We start from the raw sequence: 22,108 nt of genomic DNA on the forward strand, positions 1-22,108 counted from the left end.
GCTATTTTTATGCATGAAACCCCTTTGAAAATTCACTCCTTAATGTTTATTTTGGATCATTTCATTTACTAAACTGACATAATAAATTTAAAATAGAAGTTGAAACAGTAAAATTAATCCTCCTCTTTAAGCCTCCCCACCTCATCCAAGAAGTTTCTTACCCTCTTCCTGAGGTCTGTGAACTAGAAAGGGGCAGGAGCAGTTCCAGTCAATCCTGCTCCACTGGTCCTGGTTCACAAATGGTTTTTTAACATTTTGTTGGATGGCCATACGTTGTACAGCCATATAACAAAATGACACCAGTTTCCAGCCTGCCCAGTGGCATTTATGAACTGGGACCCAGAAGGACAGGAACAACTAGGGATCCACCCTGCACCTTTCTACTTTTCAGACCCTAGAAATGGAGGAAGAAACTTCTGGGAAAGTGAGAAGACTTGTGGGGAAGGCTCAGGGGTGGGGAGGAATTAATTTTAGTGTTTTGGCAGTTCTTGTATTTTTTTGTTGACTTTCTGAAACAAAAACCAAAATAATTTTGAAGGGTTTTTGTTTATTTTGTAAATGAAATGCAGATGTGTTTTGTTACAGTTTTCATTTCATTTAAAAATTAAAGCATAGTCCTAAAGTCTGGTAAGGTCTTTTCTTAAGAAGGAATTATCATACAGAATTCAGATTGATGATGGTTATGTGGGTTTGTGGAAAATAGGGGACCCTGAAGTTATGTGAAATAGGCTCAAGGGAGAAAACAAATTGTTCTATTACTTAATTATAATAACAAGATCATATAGTAATTGTAATTGTTCTTACTGCTGTGATTGAAAATATATTGTTATTCAAGAGAAACAGACTGCTGACCTCATTCCAAAATATACTGATAGAGTCCTGTGGTCAGAGACTTTGGACAAAGATGAAAAACACCATTTCCTTTTCAGTGGAGTAAGAAAATCACCATTGATGGTACCAAACAAAGTTCTGTGTTCCACAACAGCTACAGAGACTATCTGGTAATCTGTGATGTATTTGTTAGATGATTTTACAATTCTATTTATATTTATGATCTTTAATAATACTTTGTGGGCTCTTACCACTAAAATTTAGTTTGCATTCTAAAGTAATTTAACATTCACCCGTTAATAGCGGGCTATGAAAAGGGGTATTTTTCAAAAGCACGTATGAATGTAAAATGTGGTTTTACTTGTAGGGATGTGCAGACCGAAAAAATTCATTTTGGTTAGTTCATTCATTTCATTAGGACCCATATTCGTTTCATTAGATTCAAAACAAAAAACATTTTTTCGTTTATTTGTTTCATTGGTTTTATTCGTTTTCCATTAAAACATATGGAAGAATTATTACATTTTATAATAGGCTCTAGAACAGTGAATTTTATATCAATTGTAATGAAACTTGGGAGAAGAAATCATCAAAAGGGGGAAAGGGTCACATGATACTTTAGAAACTGGCAAAGTGGCATCAAAAAAGTGGCATAAAGTAGCCTGAGGCTCCGCAAAGAGGTATGAGGCTTACGGGATTGGCAAGAATTCTCTAATGCAATGTAAGTGAAGCAAAGAAGAAGTAAGAGGAGGAATACCTCAAGGTTAAGAAAGAGGATAGCTGCCCAACAATAGTGTCATGAAGAGTTGATGGCAGCACAAGAGTCAAAGTGGCACCAAAAGTGCAGGAACCTAAGGCAACGTGAAGGGGAAATAAAGCAGAAAATATAGCAGTAAAAATCCCAAGGTACAGATAAAGGGACCAAGAATCAGAAAGCAGAGTTGCTTACCTGTAACAGGTGTTCTCCCAGGACAGCAGGATGTTAGTCCTCACAGATGGGTGACATCATTAGACGGAGCCCTGTCATGGAATTCTTTTGTCAAAGTTTCTAGAACTTTGGCACACTGAGCAAGCCCAGCATGCCACCAACCCTGTGGCCACACAGGATCCCCCTTCAGTCTCATTTCATAGGAAAAAGTACGAGCGAAAAATAAAATAACAAAACGTAAGCGAACTCAACTCTGCGGGGTAGCGGGCAGGTTTTGTGAGGACTACCATCCTGCTGTCCTGGGAGAACACCTATTACAGGTAAGCAACTCTGCTTTCTCCCAGGACAAGCAGGATGGTAGTCCTCACAAATGGGTGAATAGCAAGCTGCAGGCTGCTTTCAGAACACCCTGGGCCAACAGACACCCAATAACGTGCAACAGGAACAACTTCAGGGGTGCTGTTGGCAACAACGGGGGCAGCCTGAACCTCAGATTGGGCCCTAGGTAGGAAGAGTGGGTTATTATATTAGAAACAGATTGGTCAAAGTCGTTCTCTTGTCTACCGTCTTTATCCAGGCAGTAATGGGCTGTGTGTGTAGGGAACTCCATGTCGCAGCCTTACAGATTTCAGAAATAGGGACTGCCTTGAAGTTTGCTACTGATGATGCCATGGCCCTCACTAAGTGTGCTTTCACTTGGCCCTTGAGCGGAAGGCCTGCTTGCTGGTAGCAGAAAGCAATACAGTCCGCCAACCAATTAAAGAGGGTCTGCTTGCCCACCGCAACTCCTAGTCTATTCTTGTCAAAGGAGATAAAGAGTTGGGTGGACTGCCTGTGGGTGGTGGTGCGCTCTAAATAAAAGGCAAGAGCATGCTTGCAGTCCAAAGTATGCTGAGCCCGCTCACCTGGGTGTGAGTGTGGTCTCAGGAAAAAAGCGGGCAACACAATGGACTGATTTAGGTGGAAGTCAGTCACTACCTTAGGCAGGAATTTAGGGTGAGTGTGCAGTACACCTTATCGTGGAAGAACCTCGTGTAAGGCGGATAGGTCACTAGGGCCTGCAGATCACTGACTCTGCGAGCAGAAGTAACTGCCACGAGGAAAAAAACTTTCCAAGTGAGGTGCCTGAACTCACAAGAGCGCAGGGCTCAAACGGAGGCTGCATGAGTCAGGCCAACACGATGTTGAGGTCCCAGGCCACAACAGGAGGACTCAGTGGAGGCTTGATGAGGTCATAAGAACAGGAGGAGGCAGCAGCAGTATAGGTGTTGAAATATGTCCCCACTGGCGGTGTTGGGGACACAGGACCCGCGACGGATATTTAAGGTCTTGGAATTTGCTAACACATCGAGTTAGCAAGGGGTTTCGCTACCTAAGCTACTCTGCCTCCTCGGACTTACCAGAGGTACCCGCTCCTTGGGGGCCTCGCTCTCTCTTTGTTTTTTCAGGTGACAGTCTGGAACCGATACTCGCTCCTCGAGGGCCTTATCCCAGACTTGCATTATATATTCTTCTGCCTGGAAGTCATCACTACCAACTATATTAGCTACATCAGTGAGTTACCATCTTTCTTTCTGAGCTTTCCCTGGAACCAGGTACTCACTCCTTGAGGGCCTATACTTTCCAGCTCCTGGGCTTCATTGGGACGTTGTGTGAGTGTTATCTGCATACCCTGCCTACTCACTATATCTCAGTCTCTCTTCAGCTCAGCCTCCAGGGATCGCTGTTCCAGTATCTGAGGGACTACAGCCCAGCCGGGCTTACCAGCTCACTACTGCCATCTCTGGTGGTTCAATATACTGTCTAAATAAAAGAACTAGTGTGTGTTTGTCTCCTAACTTTGAGCCTGACCGGTGGTCCCTCTTGGGATCTTCCCCCGGGGGTGTGGTCATCTGCAACCAGCCCAAGGATCCACCCACTACTCTCTTAAATAAATCCCAGAAAATAACAGATTGCTAACTCCCTAGCAAATCCGGAACAGGGACACAACATAGCATCTCTTCCAGCCCTCGATCTTTAACCTCAGGCCTGGACAGGAGCAGCATTGTCGTGGTTGTACTGTGGCCCAACTGATGGTGTTGGTGACACAGCAGGACTCAGCATTCTTGTGTTGGGGCCCTAGGACTTCCTTTTGAGCCATGGAAGCAGCAGCAGAGTGGTTCTTGAAGTATGTCCCCACTGGCAGTGTAGGGGACACAGCAGGACTCAGCATTGCATCTTTTCCAGCCCTCGATCTTGCATCTCAAGCCTGCCTAGGAGCAGCAGAATAGTTGTTGTAGTGTGCCCCAACTGGCGGTCTTGGGGACACAGCTGGACACAGCAAAGCCTCGATCTTGCATCTCAGGCCTGGACAGGAGCAGCAGTATGGTGGTTGTAGTGTGATTCAACTGACGGTGTTGGGGACACAGCATTCTTTTGTTGTGGCCCTTGGATTGGCTTTTTGAGCCGTGGAGGCAGCAGCAGTATGGTTGTTGAAGTATGTCCCCACTGGCGGTGTTGGGGACACAGCAGGACAGAGCATTACATCTCTTCCAGGCCTCAATTTTGCATCTCAGGCCTGGACAGGAGGAGCAGTGTGGTGGTTGAAGTGTGGCCCAATTGGCGGTGTAGGGGAAACAGCATTCAGCAGGCTTCAGCATTAATGTTTTGTGGTCCTTGGATTGGCTTTTTGGGCCATAGAGGCAGCAGCAGTGTAGTTGTTGTGTGTTCCTACTGGTGGTCTTGGTGACAGCAGGACACAGCATTGCCTCACTTACAGCCCTCGATTTTGCATCTCAGCCCTGGTCAGGAGCAGCAGTGTAGTTGCTGTAGTGTGCCCCAACTGGCAGTGCTGGGGACACAGCAGGACACAGCATTGTATCTCTTCCAGCCCTCGATTTTGCATTTCAGACTTGGACAGAAGCAGCAGTGTGGTGGTTGTAGTGTGGCCCAAATGATGGTGTTGGAGATGCAGCAGGACTCAGCATTCTTGTGTTGTGCCCCTTGGATTGGCTTTCTGGACTATAGATGCAACAGCAGTGTAGTTTTGTACTGTGCCCCAACTGACGGTGTTGGGGATACAGCAGGACAGGTATTGCATATCTTCCATCCCTCTATCTTGCATCTCAGGCCTGGACAGGAGCAGCCGTGTGGCGGTTGAAGTGTGGCCCAAGTGGTGGTGTTAGGGTCACGGCATTCAGCAGGACTCAGCATTGATATTTTGTGACCCATGGATTGGCTTTCGGACTGTGGAGGCAGCAGCAGTTTGGTGGTTGTAGTGTGCCCCAACTGGCGGTGTAGGGGACACAGCAGGACACAGCCTTGTATCTCTTCCAGCCCTCGATCTTTAATCTCAGGCCTGGACAGGAGCAACAGTGTGGTGGTTGAAGTATGGTCCAACTGGTGGTTTTGGGGACACAGCAGGACTCAGCATTGCAAACCTTTTCAGTTCTTGATCTGGCATCTTGGGCCTGGAGAGCAGCATCAATGTGGTTAGTGAAGTGTGGTCCAATCGATGGTGTTGCAGACAGAGCAGGCAGATGCATTTATTCAGTCACAGTCACTGGATTTTTCTGGATCCTGGATGTAGGCTCAATTGCTGTCATTGAGACACAGCATGCAGAAAAGTACAGCAGCCAGCAGCAAAGGTAGACTAATTTTAAGGAATACTAGCTTCTCCATCAAGTGTGGTGACAGCTTGGAGTGATGAAGGCTTATGATGTCTCCTGTCATGGAAAACACTCTTTCACTCGGGACACTTGTTGGTGGACAAGAGAAATAGCACTGAGCCACTCTCACTAGGTCAGGCCAGATGATGGACTTGTGAGACATATATACAAGCACATCTGACTCCATGTCCACCTTGCTCTCAATGAGATAGCATGTCACTGAGATTTGAGCTGCTATCTTGTTTGGTGGTTCTGGACATGAATCTTTCTTCCCAGCTTTAGCGATTGCCTGGGACAGACGTGAGGATTGTTTCCATTTTCCTGTGGAGGGTGTGCTAGGTGGTGATGACAGGGTGCTGCTCTGACTTGCACTGCTGTCTGACCTAGACAGTGAGGGTGTTTCCTCCTGTGACACATCCCTCCTCTGCCTCAATTGTGGTGCTCTAGCTTACTGACCTCCTCTGTCAGCATGCCCTTCATATGTGTCAGATTGTTTGCCTCCATTGCAAGTCTCCCTTTCACACATGGATCACATAATATAGCGAGCATGTATGTGGGGATTCTGGTCAGAGGTCCCAGTCTCTCTGTCACCTGCTTTTTCAAAGACACCAAACAGCGCAGCACCTCGCCTCTCATTCCCTCTTCCTGTTGAAAGTCCTCCAACTATTCTAAACAGGATGTTTACTATTGGGATGACATCCCCCAAGGTGGCGCTTGTAGCACTCAGTTTCTCTGTGGCATCCTTAAAGGGCTTCAGGATTTTCACAAGTTGTCTCATGACTGTCTGCTGCTCCACTAGCCTCTGCAGCATCATATAGGTTGCATTCCAGCGAGTACTCACATCTATGATGAGACACTTTTGAGGCATCTCTAATTCCTCCTGTTTTTCACTGAGGAGGTCACCCGCCTTCACGCTTCAGTGGAAGTGTCCAGCTATTTTTCTACACTTCTCTGGTAAACCATGCAGGTATGCATGCTCTGGATCCTTGGCCCCAGGGCCTCCTTCACTGCTAGGTGCAGAATGTGAGCGAAGTATTGTACACCCTGATATCCACTGTCAGATACTGCCTTGACCATATTAGATACAACTATTTTGGCTACTCAAATATATATCACAAAATTATTAATACCAAACCACAAATAGTGACATATGTAAGATTACATAAGAACATAAGAAAGCAAATGTTGCTTACCTGTAACAGGTGTTCTCACAGGACAGCAGGATGTTAGTCCTCACATTTGGGTGACATCACAGAACGGAGCCCAATCACGGAAAAGCTTTTGTCAAAGTTTCTAGAACTTTGACTGGCCCCTACTGGGCATGCCCAGCATGACACTAACCCTGCAGCCGGCAGGGGTCCCCCTTCAGTCTTGTTTTGAAAGCTACAGATAGTGCCGAAAAAATAAAATAAAAACGAACCCAACACTGCGGGCCGGCGGGCGGGTTTCATGAGGACTAACATCCTGCTGTCCTGTGAGAACACCTGTTACAGGTAAACAACATTTGCTTTCTCACAGGACAAGCAGGATGGTAGTCCTCACATATGGGTGAGTACCGAGCTGAGGATGTCCGAACTTGCACCAAATGTACCCAAAGGCGTGCAACAGGCACAACAACTGGGGTGGAATTTGGTAGAGGACATCCGGAACCCCACCGGGCAGGCGGAAGGGTGTTGGTACATCATGTTGGAAAAAGGTTTCGCAGGACAGATTGGCCGAAGATGGAATCCTGTCTTCTGGCTTTGTCCAAGCAATAGTGGGCTGCAAAGGTATGGAGTGAGCTCCAGGTAGCAGCCCTGCAAATGTCAGGAAGCGGTATTGATCGTAGGTGTGCTACTGAAGTCGCCATGGCCCTCACAGAGTGTGCTTTAACACGGTCTTGAAAAGGAATGCCTGCTTGTTGATAGCAGAAAGATATGCAATCCGCCAACCAGGAGGAAAGAGCCTGCTTACCCACAGGTTGCCCTAGTTTGTTTGGATGGAAAGAGACGAATAATTGAGTGCTCTTCCTGTGGGCAACTGTACGGTCTAGATAGAATGCTAGAGCCCGTTTGCAATCGAGGGTATGCAGAGTCTGTTCTCCTGAGTTGGAGTGAGGCCTGGGGAAGAAGATAGGTAGTGTGATGGATTGATTCATATGAAACTCCGAAACTACCTTGGGTAAAAACTTAGGGTGAGTGCGGAGTACCGCCCGGTCCTGCAGGAGTTTAGTGTAAGGCGGATAGGTGACTAGGGCCTGTAACTCACTAACCCTGCGAGCAGAAGTGACAGCTAAAAGGAATAACACTTTCCATGTGAGATATTTTAGGTCACATGAATGGAGGGGTTCGAATGGTGGTTTCATGAGCCGACCTAGAACCAGGTTAAGGTCCCAAGAAGGGGTCGGAGGACGTAAATGTGGCTTGATATGGAGCAAGCCTTTAAGAAAACGTGTTACAAGGGGTTGTACCGAAATCGGGACGTCCCCGATTCCTTTATGGAAGGCGGCTACCGCACTGACATGCATTCTTATGGAAGAGGTCTTGAGACCGGATTCTGATAAATGCCAGAGGTAGTCCTAGAATTTTGGGATTGGACAGGAAAAAGGATCAAGGGACTGCGAAGTGCACCATGATGTATACCTTTTCCATTTATAGGAGTAAGATTTTCTTGTGGAAGGCTTTCATGAAGCAATCAGGACACGAGAAACCAAATCTGAAAGGTTAAGTGGTTGAAGGATTAACCTTTCAACATCCATGCCGTCAGGGACAAGGCTTGATGATTGGGATGGAGTAGGCATCCGTCGTTCTGTGTGATCAGATGCGGGTCCGTTCCCAAGGGAATGCGGCTGTGGATGGAGAGATCCTGGAGTATGGGAAACCACGCTTGGCGCGGCCAGTGAGGTGCGATCAGGATCATGGTTCCCTTGTCCTGACGTAGCTTCATGAGAATCCTCGAGAGAAGAGGAAGTGGAGGGAATGCATAAAGTAGACCGGTTGTCCACGTGAGAGAGAAGGCATCTCTGGGCTGAAAATACTTGCTGCGAATTAGGGAGCAGTAATTGTCCACTTTGTGGTTCTGAGGGGACGCAAAGGATATCCCCATTTCCGAAAAAGAGAGGTCGCTACCGATGGATTGAGCGACCACTCATGTGGCTGGAAGACACGACTCAGTTTGTCTGCCAAGACATTGTCCGCTCCCGGCAAGTAGGTGGCCCTGAGGTACATCGAGCGAGAGAGCGCTTCCGCCCAAATCTGCGCAGCTTCCTGACACAGAAGGAAGGAGCCTGTGCCTCCCTGCCTGTTGATGTACCACATGGCCACCTGGTTGTCCGTCTGAATCAGGATTACTTGATTTGATAGAGAATCCTGAAAAGCTCTGAGGGCATATCGGATTGCTCGAAGTTCCAGGAAATGTATCTGGTGTTTGGCTTCCTCTGGAGACCAAGATCCTTGTGTCTGTAGATTGTTGACATGAGCTCCCCAGCCGATGTTGGAAGCATCGGTGGTGAGAATGAGTTGAGGATCTGGAGGATGAAAGGGCAATCCCTGGAGGAGATTGGTTTGATCTTTCCACCAGGTGAGAGATAGATGGAGTGCATCGGTGACGTGAACAATGGTTGACAGAGGCTGAGTGGCTTGAACCCATTGTGTTCTCAGAGTCCAATGCATGACTCTCATGGCCAGGCGGGCCATTGGTGTCACATAGATTGAGGACGCCATGTGTCCCAGCAGGACGAGGAATTGGCGAGCCGTTGCTGTGTGTTGAGACTGTAACTGGTGAGCTAAAGACATGAGGGTCTGAGCTTGCTGTTGAGGAAGAAAGGCTTTTGCCTGTAAGGTGTCCAAGTCTGCCCCAATGAAGGATAAGGTTTGAGATGGGAGTAAAGAGGATTTTTCGTAGTTGACAAGAAATCCGAGAGAGACTAGAGTGTGAATGGTCAGGATCAGGGAGGGCCGAGCGACTTGCTGGGTTGGGGCCCTGATCAGCCAGTCGTCCAGATAGGGGTAGACATGGACACCTTCCTTCCTGAGAAAAGCTGCGACCACTACGAGGCATTTGGTAAAGACTCGCGGTGCCGACACTAGGCCGAAGGGGAGCACTCGGTATTGGTAGTGCTTTTGGCCTACTAGAAAACGAAGATACTTGCGGTGAGCGGGAGCTATAGCAATGTGGGTGTAAGCGTCTCGGAGATCGAGACAGCAGAGCCAGTCTCCTCTTTGTAACAGAGATAGAAGGGAGCCTAAGGTTACCATCTTGAACTTCTCTCTTTGCAGGTACTTGTTGAGGGCTCTTAGGTCCAGAATTGGACGAAGTCCTCCTGACTTTTTTGGGATCAGAAAGTACCGGGAATAAAATCCTAGGCCTTGCTGTGAAAGAGGGACAGGTTCTATTGCTCCTGACTGGAGAAGGAGGGAAACCTCCTGCTCCAGAAGGACAGAGTGGCCGGTTAGTCCCCATGCTTGCAGAGGCGGGAAGTCCGTGGAAGAGTTAAGAAGTTTAGATGGTAACCCTGAGTAACAACTGTTAGTACCCATTGGTCAGTTGTGATGGAATGCTACTTTTCGTGAAAGTGACATAATCGACCTCCCACTGGTACGCTTGGTAGAGGGATCAGGCTTCTGCTCTCAAGTTGGAAGTCAAAAACCCGAAGCAGGTCCTGGCTGGGGAGCTGCTTGCAGTTTTTGCTTTCCAGGCTGGCGAGGCTGAGATTTTTGATGAGGCCTCGTCGGTCTGGACCTTGTCGATGGGGGATAATACTTCCGAGTCCAGAAGAATGATTTCCTGGAGTCCTTTTTGAAGGGCTGTTTAGAAGGGAAATCAGAAGGTATCGATGAGAGCTGTTTGAGAATCTCATGATGGTCCTTTAACTCAGCAACTATCTGTTGAATTTGCTCTCCAAAAAGATTATCCCCTAAGCAGGGCAAGTCAGAAAGCCTCTCTTGAACCTCTGGGCGAAGATCAGAGTACTTGAGCCAGGCCAAGCGTCTTGCCGAAATGGCAGCTGCAGACACTCTAGTGGAAGTGTCAAAAATGTCATAAGCTGTTCTAATTTCATGTTTCCCTGCTTCCAAGCCCTTTGTCACAAGGTTTTGGTGCTGTTCCTGGAATTGATCCGGCAGAGTTTCAGAGTAATCTTGTATTTGCTTGAATATGACCCTATTGTATTGGGTCATGTACAGCTGATAGGAAGCTATCCTGGAGATTAACATGGCTCCTTGGTATACTCGTCGACCAATGTTATCTAAGAACTTATGCTCTTTGATAGGAGGCATAGACGAGTATGGTTTCAGCCTTCTTGCTTTCTTTTGGGCTGATTCAACCACTACTGAGTGGTGGTCAAGCTGAGGTTTTTGAAAACCAGGTGCTGATTGTACGAGATAAGTAGAGTCAGCTTTTTTATGTACTGGAGCTATGGATCCAGGATTTTCCCCAATTCTTTTTGAGTAGGTCAAGAAAAACCTGATGAATTGGAATGGAAGTGATCACCTTAGGGGCATCCAGAAACTGGAGAAGCTCCGTCATCTGGTGCCTGTCATCTTGGTCCAATTGGAGCTGAAAAGGGACAGCTTCCGACATTTCCTTCACAAAATTAATGAAAGAAAGGTCCTTTGGGGGAGAACGCTTTCTACTCTCAGTAGGAGAGGGTGGTGAAGGTAAGTCATCGGTGTCGGTAGACGTATCATCCCCCCAGATGTCATAAGGATCAGCGGGCTGACCTTTAGGAGCAGAGGGGGGTTGGATACCCGAAGGTCCCGGCTGAGGCTCCGAGAAACTCGAAGGAATCACCAGGGGCACCGAGAATAACGGGGCTGATATCGGTGCCAGCATCGAAGGCATCGATGGAGCCGACGTACGTATCTCTCCCGATGAATGAATCGGTGGCGAGGGACGACATGGCATCGATGGTCTAGGCACAACTCCCGAAGGAGGAATGTAATATGGTGTTTCTCCTGCCGATGACGCTGTCATCGGGGAGTGCACCGGGGCTATCGGCAACCCAGGAATTACCGGTGGAAGGGCGGTGATGAGCGCCTCCATCCAGGAAAGCAGCGGTGCCAGTGCTGCTGGAATCGGGTCGGTGACCGGTTCCGCTCTCGGTGCCGGAGTCGGTGCCGGAGGGACGCGGAACCGTTGCATCGCCTTGTCGATGGCCTCCTGGACCAGCCGGTCCAGTTCTTCCCGGAGACCTGGGGTAACGAGACCCGGCTCCGTAACGGAAGAGAGAGGCTGAGACAGAGTCGGAGGGACCACTTTTACAGGCGGAATCGCGACTCCCAAACCCCGATTGGGTGAGGGTTGCCTCGATGTCTCGGTCACAGGAGTGGACGGTGCCCCTCTTGGCCGGGCCTTCTTCGATGGAGGCTCAGACGGTATCGAGGTAGATGACTTTGATTCCTCGATGGTCCGAGACTTGCGATGGCGATGTTGATGTTTCTCCCTCCGATCCCCTCGATCTTCGGGGGAAGGGACAGGAGTCGATGGCCGTGGAGACGTCGATGGCAGACGGTCACCGGAGGATTGTCGACGGTGGTACGACTTCGACGGTGCCGGTTCTGAAGACGTCAATGCGATGGTCGGTGTCGGGTTGTGAGCACGGAAAAGGAGTCCCATCTTCTCCATTCTGGCTTTGCGCCCTTTAGATGTCATTAAGGCACATTTGGTGCAAGTCAGGACATCATGCTCACTACCTAAACACAATACACAGACTCTATGAGGGTCTGTGATAGACATGGTGCGCGTACAATCTGCGCACCGACGGAACCCCGACGCCATGGCCATGGAAAAAATTTCTGCCGCGGTACGGTCGACGGCCAGTAAGCCACTAAGGGCAAACTCGACGGTAATCGACGAAAAAACGGCAAAAACTTACCGAAGTACCGCGGACTGAATAAAGATAGAGGAGGGACCCCTGTGGGGCAATTTTAAACTTAAAGAAGTCCGTGAAGAAATTCCTGTCAGGAATGTGGTCAAAGCTCCTTAACCGCGAGGCTACTGCTGCGTGGAAAAAAGAAGACTGAAGGGGGACCCCTGCTGGCTGCAGGGTTAGTGCCATGCTGGGCATGCCCAATAGGGGCCAGTCAAAGTTCTAGAAACTTTGACAAAAGTTTTTCCGTGATTGGGCTCCATTCTGTGATGTCACCCATATGTGAGGACTACCATCCTGCTTGTTCTGTGAGAACATAAGAACATTACAATCTTTATTTATTTCAAACAAGAAGTTCCCAAGGACTCAATGCTTAAATCTTCACAACATCACCCCAAGGAATATTCATCTAAAAATCCCACTCCTTGTAAAAACGGGCCAGCTGGCCCCCCAATGACCAGAGACAAAGAGCAGACCTGCCAGATCTCATTGGCAGGACTTATTGCCACCTGCCCCCTGGACGGACCTGCCTCTTGCAGCCACAAATGCCGTCTAGCTGCCACCACCGACACCATAACATGGGCCGTGTGTTATGGTTATTAATGTTTGGGTGGATCCTTGGACACTGTGGTAGCTGACCACGCCCATGGGGGGCAGTCCCGTGAGGGACCACAGTGTCAGGCTAGACTATGGACACACAAACACAGATTTGAATCTTTTATTAAACAGTTTTGGAAACCACCAGAAGTGGCAGTAGTGAGTAGTGGATGTTGAGCCCGGCTGGGCAGGTCTCCCACAGAATGCTGGAACAGCGAATCCTCTGCTAGGCTGTGCTGTGGTGGAAAGAAACTGAGAGTTATGAGTACACAATGAGAAGCATTCAGAGTCCCAGGTAGAATTAGGAGAAGCTCCGAGACAGGGAGAGCAGGCCCTCGAGGAGCAAGTACCTGGTTCCAGTGAAGCAGTACTGTGGAATAGATGGTAGTTGTACTCACAGATGGAAACTGTTAGTGAAGTCTTCCATTTAGAAAGATTTGAAGATGCAGGCAACGACTCAGGGAACATAGGCCCTCGAGGAGCGAGTACCGGTTTCCTGATAGCACCTGAAAGAAGCAGAAGAGGCCCCTGAGGAGCAGGTACCCCGTTAGCAACCCCGAAGGGTGTAAGAGTTCCAGATAGCGCTGGAGTGGCAGAGCAGCTTCCGTACAGAGAGCGAATCCCATCCGTAGAGTTTCCGTTGCTAACTTGATGAGATAGCAAATAATGTAGGCTTAAATATCCGGGCAGCGTGACATCATATCAGGGGGACCCCCTGAGGTTCGCGCCAACGTGGAAATAAAGATGAGGGCGGCGTGCGCGTGCACGCGCCCTAAGGTACCTTGGAGGAGCATGGCGGGAGGCAGCACCAAAGCCGGTCCGGGGACGCCGGAGAAGACGGAAAACAGACGCTGCAGCAGCCAGTAGTCCGAGGTTAGCAGGAACAGCCGCGAGTAGTGAGAGGTAGGCGGGGCGAAGCTGTTGAAGACCAGTCGCAACACCGTGGTGTGCACCAGGTCATAGAAGGCGTGCGCTCCATAGGCAACCCCCGCCTCCAGGCAAGCCACCTGTATCAGGGACAGAGTACCAGAGGCTGATTGCTGCTGCGGCTTCTCAATCCAACACAAACAGGCCCGCTACATGAGACTCGCAAAAACCGCCGCACACAGGCCTAGACCCAGAACCTCAAAGGCTTGCTTGAGGTGCACTTCCGATCTTGAACATCCTTCAGAACAGAGGCTCGGGCCACTGAGATGGTAGTCTTCTTGGTGACCGCCGACACCGCCGCATCCACCTTCGGGACCTTGAGGGCATCCAAATGCTCCTGCAGCAGCAGCAGATAAAGCTTGGACATTGCCCTGCTGACGAGCAGCCCCGAGTCGGGGGAGTCCCACTCTGTAGTAGTCAGTTTCTGGATCTTCTTAGGAATTGGAAAGGCACTGAGAGGTTTCTGAAGGCCATCCAGCACCGAATTAACTCCCTCCGCATCCGAATCCTCTAGAGTAAACTTGACACCCAATTCCTCCACCTGGGGAATGAGTGGGCGAAGCTCCTCTCTCCGAAAAAGGCAAATCACGCGTAGATCATCGCCTTCCGCCTCCGGAATCTCTGCTCCCCCCAATCTAGTATCCAGGGGGTCCAGAGGAGGGTCCCCTGCTGGATCCGCATTCTGATCATCTCCCAAGGACAGGACATCCTCCTCATGGGAGTCCTCCAATTCTGAATCCGACTCCTCTTGCACCAGGCGATCCCCCTAGGACATTAGTCGTGAGCCCCCAGATCCCCTAGGGGGATCTTGCTTCTGCTTCGCTGATTCCACGTGCCCAGCCTTCCGACCGCACGTGCCTGCCTGCCTAGCCAGGAAAGCATCAAGTAGAAGGAGCACAAATTTGAGTGAAACCCCCCCTCCCCCGGGGTACCCGAGGGACGTTTGGGGCTGCTTGGACTCGAGACACCCTGATCTTCAGAATCTGGCCGTGTTCTGGGAATCACAGGTGGTGTGGACCTCCCGGAACCCTGGGGTGCTGTCCACCATCTGGTGCCACCTCAGCAGCCATCGCCACCCCTTCCTGAGCTCCCAGACCCCTGCCGTGGGCCTGGAGTTTCTCCACGGCTTTAATTTGTGCTCAGATGCCCCCTCCCTCCCCTCCTGCACAATCCGTGCAGAGGCTGAGGTCATTGAGAAAGGTCACCCGGCCCCCACAGGACCGGCAGGCTTCTCCCTGCTGTAAATCTGCCATTTGTATCCTTTTGTATATATTTTTTTGTTTTTGAAAACACTAACACAGCAGTGCCTGCCTAGCAAAAACGCGGCCGAATCTTGCGGGGGAGGGGCACACCACATGGCCAAGAACATAAGAAATTGCCATACTGGGTCAGACCAAGGGTCCATCAAGCCCAGCATCCTGTATCCAACAGAGGCTAAACCAGGCCACAAGAACCTGGCAATTACCCAAACACTAAAAAGGTCCCATGCTACTGATGCAATTAATAGCAGTGGATATTCCCTAAGTAAACTTGATTAATAGCCGTTAATGGACTTCTCCTTCAAGAACTTATCCAAACCTTTTTTGAACCCAGCTACACTAACTGCACTAACCACATCCTCTGGCAACAAATTCCAGAGCTTTATTGTGCATTGAGTGAAAAAGAATTTTCTCCAATTAGTCTTAAATGTGTTACTTGCTAACTTCATGGAACAGAACAGAGGAGGGTGCACTTCCCCCTGCAACTCCTGCTAGCACGAAAGACCGGCCTCTGAGCCGGAAGAAAAAACCGTGTGCTGCAACGGCCGTGCAGCCCAGTCTGCCGAAATAGCACAAACAGCAAATCGACCTCCTCGGGGAGAAATTGCCTCTGCTATCAGTCCCCGATCCTCCACTTACCTTCGGACTCGCCCGCGACGATCCCCGAGGCTCCTGTACTCAGAGGCAGCTCAGAGAAACCCGAGCTGCCTCAGTCGCAAAGCAGGTTTGTTTGTTTTTATTAAATTAAAGGCACAGACACCCCAGATAAGTCCCCATAGAAAAAAATGTTGGGTACTTCTCTGAAAGGGGCTCTGGCCGGCAGAGGGAGGCTTCAGGTCCCACTGAGGGAGCCAGACCACTGGCTATCCGGGTCCTGGAGATGCGGGCTGAACTAGGCAGGGGTATCCAACCCCCCATTCGCCCGGCTCCATCCGAGCGTTGTCCAGGAATCTGGCACCTCGGGGAGGTGCAGTAAAGGGGCCAGCCTCATAGAGGAGCAGACATCTTCCATGTCTCTTTGAAACTGGGACTGAAGACTGCAGAGTAGACCTCTGGAGACCAGAGATGCTGTATATGAGTCTGGGAGGCAGCACTAACTTCCCAACATGGCTGCATTGGATGATGTGGAGTATTCTGCACCTCCAAAGTCTTGGAGCCTCCACTTGATGCTGGTTCTCTCCAGCTCTGCTCTCAAACATCCAGAGCCCTTGTCTTGGCTTGAACCAGTGAGACTTAGCACTGGGGTCTGTCATCCAGCTGAGAAGCCAAAGAGATTGAGAGTTTCTGTGGCATGGCCTCATTACCACTGGTCAGTGTGGTGCCATGGTCGTAGCTTTGAGCCATTGGCATCAGCTTTGAGATGCTGGATTTCTGCTTCTCAGCAAAGTAGATGAGAAGCTTGACCATCTAGGCCTGAACTACGATGGGTGACTTCTTAGCACAGATGCCACAGCCAGAGGCATTGTATCCTTGTCGCAGACATTTGTAACAAACTTTGGTGGGGGGGGGGGGGGGGGAATCATTTACTAAGCATTTTTCCCATAGACACAGAACGGGAGAAAATATTTAGTAAATAGGCCCCTTTGTGATGATCATGGGGATCTTGTATTTGCACTTGGGACACAACTTGAAGCCACTGATCTGCTTCTGTGGCAATGTGAAGAAAATTGACAAAGCAAAATCAAACAAGGAAATTGTTTTCTTCAGAAGAAAACTGAAGAGAGAACAATTTCACCACACAGACTGTTCATTGCAACTGTGTCAGAGAAGAAGTGTTTTAGTTGTCTGCTGAGCCAGCCTATAACAAAAGGAAAACCTATGTAAGTGCCAAAAAACCTAACTATAGAAAAATAGGTATGGGTGGGGGGTAGGCTAAAGACCAAAGAAAAATGCTGAATGAAGCTAAGAAAAAGAAGAAGAGTACCGTAATTGAAAAAGCAAATCTGTACTAACAATCTTGGTGGATGAAAATGAAGGGAGATAATGGACCAGACCAGCATGGGAACTAGTGTGCATGAGCAGTAAAGACCTTTGGGTTTTTTTTTTCAGAAAGCTCTGCAGAATCTACCAATTCAATGCTGAGCATAGTTAAGTGACCAACTTATGTGACTAGATGAACCTGCTTACCTTCAGAGAATGTTGATTACATATGAGATGGTTATAAGTGACATAAGTAGTAATATGTTATCTAGGTTAATCAATAAAGGCTTAACCTTTATTGTACAGTACAACATATGGATCTGGGATAATCTCTCTTCCTTTTCAGTATAAAATAAAAAAAAATCAGGTTAAAAGAGATATTTTCCTTATACTAGAGAAGTACATCACATAACCCATTGCCTTTCATCCAGGTCTCTCTCCCATTCAATGTTATTTACCCCTGTTCTATCCTCCTTTCTTCTTCAGAAACTTAACTTTTTCTTTCATATTCAATCAATGTGACATCAGCATGAATATTTTATGGGATTTTCTAAAAGAATGGTTCAGAAAGCAAGAATACTGAGGTTTCATATAGACCATTATCAAAACTAAATTAAGTAAAAGCAGGGAAAGCTGTTCAATCTTACCTCTTCTAAAGGCATGAATTTCACTTGCACATTGATCCTCTGCCCTGGCAAGAGCACTCCTGCATAGGGCAGCATCTCAAAGATTTGGGGCTTCAGCTTCAAGTTCTGACGCCGTTTACGAGTGAGTTTCAGTGGTTTTAGATTATCCACCTGTGCTCAGAAATACAAATATTAAGGCTTTCATCTTGTTCCCAAAATTAACCTTTTACTAAATGACTAAAATTTAGAATGTATGTGGTTAATAAGAGCCTCCAATAGTTGTCTCACTGTTATCAGCCCCTTCTCGCAGCTCCTTTTACCTTTCCTACAATCTTCTTTTGATAGTAAGTTCCTTGAAGAAGAGGATCTAATATCCTCTTGTTCCTGCTTATAGTGTCTTGGCCTTCTGTACCCCCACACCTTGGCTCTATAGTTGCCTCATTAACATCTCAGTGATGTGATAACCAAGCTTAAGGTAGTAGGTACACATACACTGGATTTCACAATATTATAGCAGCTAATGGCAAACAAAAACTAACTGGCTTCTAATTGACTGCAGGATATTATGCATTATTCAAGTCAATTTTATTATCTTCCCTCTTTGGGGCCTATTTACTAAGCTGTGTTAAAATGCACCATTTTAATATGATTAATTACCCATATAACTGACATGTGAGTACAGCAGTTTAGTAAATTCCATGGTGGTACTGGTAACATGCATTCCCAGTGGCACTGCCATAATCCTTAAAGGGGCAGGAAGCTTCCACATTGAAATTTCCTCAGCCTCTATACTCCAAAGCCCCTTTCTCAAAGCTGATCCCATTCTGACTCATCCCTCCCAAGAATAACCTCCCCTCCAACAACTGAACCAAGTTAAGCCCCGCCACTGGCTGAAACCCCATCCATATCCAAAACCTAATAAATGCTCCTATCTCAAACCACAATTGTTCCTGCCCTATTGGAGCCATCATTCAATACTGAGAACAAAAAGTTAGGAAAAGCTTGTAGATAGCTGATATCGCAAAGAAGATGAGAGAAAGAAGACTGGTGTGGTATGGACACAAAAAGAAGTGACAAAAGTTATACTTGCAAAAAGGTACTGAAAATGCAAGTAATAGAGAAAAGATCCAGAGGAAAACAAAAAGTGTTGATCAATTTCATTTACCAGAATATGAATACCTTTGGTACAAGCAAGAGAACCATGTTTGACCAATAGCGTGACAGATGAAGGCTAGGACCAAGGACCTGATATGAATGGGAAATGTACCATCTTCATTAACTGTCTGCCACCCCTCTCCTCCTCGCCCCTCCTCGCCCCCCAAACCCTTAAAAACCCTACCGAGAGCGGGGTCTGAACTTACCTGCTGCTGGTGACATCCAGCGCAGCCTCTGACAAAACTGCGCTGGAAACATAAACTACACTGAGTTTACGCTTCCAGCGTTATAAAGCTACTTACTTCTAGTGCTGGAAGTGCAAAGTGAGTATAGGATAGGTGGGGTCAGCAGGAGGGGCCACAGCAATTTCCTGCCGCAGTCCCTTTAAATTTGGCAGAGATACGCGCACGCAGGCCTAGGGGAAGCGGCACCGCGATAGTAAGTGACGGCTGCCAGTCGCAGGAGGCTGCAGCCGGCGGCCATAACAGTACCCCCTCCTTTAGGCCTCCCCCTAGATGGTCTAGGCTTTCCTGGTTGATCTGTGTAGAACCGCTTGATGAGGTCCTGGCGAGGGTTAAGGCAGTGTGCTTGCTTAAGATGCACCAGGTTCTTATGATCCGTATAGACTGTGATACAATGCTGTGCCACCTCCAGCCACTGGCGCCACTCCTCGAATGCAAGCTTGATTGCTAGGAGCTCTTTGTCCCCGATGGAGTAATTACGCTCTGCCGGGGTGAACTTCTTTGAGAAGGAGCAGGGATGTAAGGAGAGGGGTCGTTCTGACCAAGAACCGCTCCTACCCCCTCGAAGGAAGCGTCTACCTCTACGAGGAATGGATGTCTGGGGTCTGGGTACCGGAGGCAAGGCTTCTGCAGGAAGAACCTCTTAAGGGCCCGGAAGGCCTCTTCTGCAGAGATCCAGTTTTGAGAAAACCCTTGCCCCTTGCAGGCAGTCAAAGAGTTCGGATATCAGAGGCAGCAAGTACCTGTCCTTGATGGTGGTGGCATTTAGACCGTGAAAGTCAATACAGGGGTGCAGAGTCCCATCTTTCTTACCGCCGAAGAAGAATGCAGCTCCGGCGGATAAACCCTTTCTGGAGGTTCTCCCGAATATACTCAGACATGGCACGAGTTTCTGGAATAGACAGAAGGTAGATACTCCTGCGGGGAGGAATGGATCTTTGTTATGACTTCACTGTCCGCGGGTTTCCCCGCGAGCAGACTCACTCACCATGCTGTTCCTCTTCAGCCAGCGTGGCAGGACGCCGCCGTCGGCCTTCCCACGCGGCCGGAGACGCGGCTTGAAGTTCCTCATGCGGCCCGGAGGCCGCCCGTGCTTCTCCTGGTCTCCGTGGTCAGAGCCGCAGCCTTCTTCAGGGCTGGGACCACCCCCAATGCTGCCTTCCATCTTCGCGGCACTAGGCCGCAAGCCCCGGTGCCATCCGGCGGCTAGAGCCGCCCCCGGGGCTCCCCGCAGCGGCTGGAGCCGCTGCCGACGTCAGGGCCTGCTCCTCGGGCCCTGCCGGCGTCTGACGCACAGACGCTGTGCAGGCCATTTGCCATGGTCCTGCACAGCCCCTATTTTCTCTCCTTAGGCGCCGGCGTGCGCCTCTCTTCAACATTTAAAGGGCCAGACACAGGAAGTGTGCTGGCCCCACCTTGGGACTAATATCCTGTACCAGCCCTATATAGAGCTGCTCTGTCAGTCTGTTCTTCGCCTTGCACCGGAGTTACTTCACTCTGGAGGCTCCTGCCTGCCAGAGCTCCGTCAGGTCTTCTATTGTCTTCGTGGAGCTCCTCATCTCGTCTTGTCTTCTCGTCATGCCACGTCATGTCTTCATAGCCTGAGGTCCTCGTCCAGGTGTCCTGGTGTCTCGTTATGATCTTCTCCGTCCTGGTGTTCCTGCCTTCCTGGATGTTCGTTCCTGTGTCTTCGTCTGGTGCTCTTGAGCCTTCTGGTCCTGTGGGCCGGTCTCCCTTGGACGACGTCTTTCCCGGGTTGGAGTGGCCTGCAGGTGGACTGGTGTCCTGCGCTCTCGAGCCGTCATGTCCCGTTCTCCTCGTGGTCCGTGACCAGCCTGCAAGGGCTGTGTAGGGTGTGCAGTGGGACAGGGTGGTCCACGACTCAGTCCCGCGGGTGGCCTAAGTAGGGCGCCCTGAGAGACAGTGCCAATGTCTGCCTTCCCTACTTCTTGTCTCCTCTGGATTCCAAGTTCCTTGTTATGGCTGTACTTCAGCGTCATGTCTCTGATGTCGTTGCATCGACCCTGGTCCGGGATGCTGTTGCGTCGACCACTGGTCCGTGATGTCTTTGCATCAGCCTTGGTGTCAAGTCTTCGTCTGCGATGCCGTTGCATCGATCCTGGTGTCACGTCTTCTATAGTCCTGGTGTCATGTCTTCAACCCAAGTCTTCGTGTCATGTGATGCTGTCGCATCAACCCAAGTCTTCGTGTCATGTGATGCCGTCGCATCAACCCAAGTCTTCGTGTCATGTGATGCCGTTGCATCAATCTTCATAGTCTTGTCTTCGTGTCAAGGCCATCTGCCCTCAACCTCAGGCCAGGCCTGCTGCTCCATGCTGCTCGCAGCAGGTCCGAAAGGGCTCGGAATGGTCCGAGGACCATTCAACTTCCAACATCCTCGGATGTCGGCCTTAGGAGCTTGCTGGCCTGGCAGAGGGTCAGACCGTCAGCCATGCGGAGCCACCGTCAACCCTTGGCTCTGCCCAGAAAGTCTGGGCCTGGGCTGAGGCCCATGGGCACACTAAAATACCGCCCGTCACGTAACAATCTTGGAATCAAGTTTATGGTGCAGTCGAAGTCTCAGTGTGGGGGTAGGGTGTCCGCCCCCTTCTTGGAGAACACATCAGAGATCCGGTGTATTGAGTAGGCAGGCCCTCCAATAGCGGGGTGTAGAGGCAACTGATAGAAGCATGGAGGCCCCTTCAGGCAAGTTCTGCGGCAAGTGGAGCCCCAGTGAATCAACTGTAGAGAGGCCCAACTGAACTGGGGGTTGTGCCGCTGCAGCCAAGGTATACCGAGTATGACGGGATGGATGGCCTTTGGGATGCATAAAAGGAGAGGTGTTTTGTGTGGCCTGGGTCAATGCAGCATTCTAGGGGGACCGTGAGGTGGGTGATCCTACCCGGAAGGGGTCCCCTCGGATAGAGGAGAGAGACAGGGGTTTAGGACACTGACAGGTCAGAATGAGCCACTGCTCCACAATGTCCTGCATGATGAAGTTTCCTCCGGCCCCCGAGTCGACCAGGGCTAGCGTGGAGAATTTGTGTACACCCAGGGAGAGGGTTACAGGCAAGGTGAGCGGGGGAACTGGTGAAGTCAAACCTAGGGTACTCCCCTGGTAGAGCCTAG

The 22,108-nt window shown here is 49.4% G+C and overlaps 1 protein-coding gene across 1 annotated transcript in view; it reads right to left on the reverse strand.

The window, feature by feature from the left end:
* HYDIN (HYDIN axonemal central pair apparatus protein) overlaps window positions 1–22,108 on the reverse strand; it is a 1,819,717-nt gene that overhangs the window by 933,677 nt on the left and 863,932 nt on the right. Inside the window, exon 35 of the mRNA XM_029609235.1 lies at window positions 17,604–17,753. Coding sequence (XP_029465095.1) covers window positions 17,604–17,753 — 150 coding nt within the window. The remainder of the gene's footprint in view (window positions 1–17,603; window positions 17,754–22,108) is intronic.

This window comes from Rhinatrema bivittatum, chromosome 7 (assembly GCF_901001135.1).
Source record: "Rhinatrema bivittatum chromosome 7, aRhiBiv1.1, whole genome shotgun sequence".
Taxonomy (NCBI): domain Eukaryota; kingdom Metazoa; phylum Chordata; class Amphibia; order Gymnophiona; family Rhinatrematidae; genus Rhinatrema; species Rhinatrema bivittatum.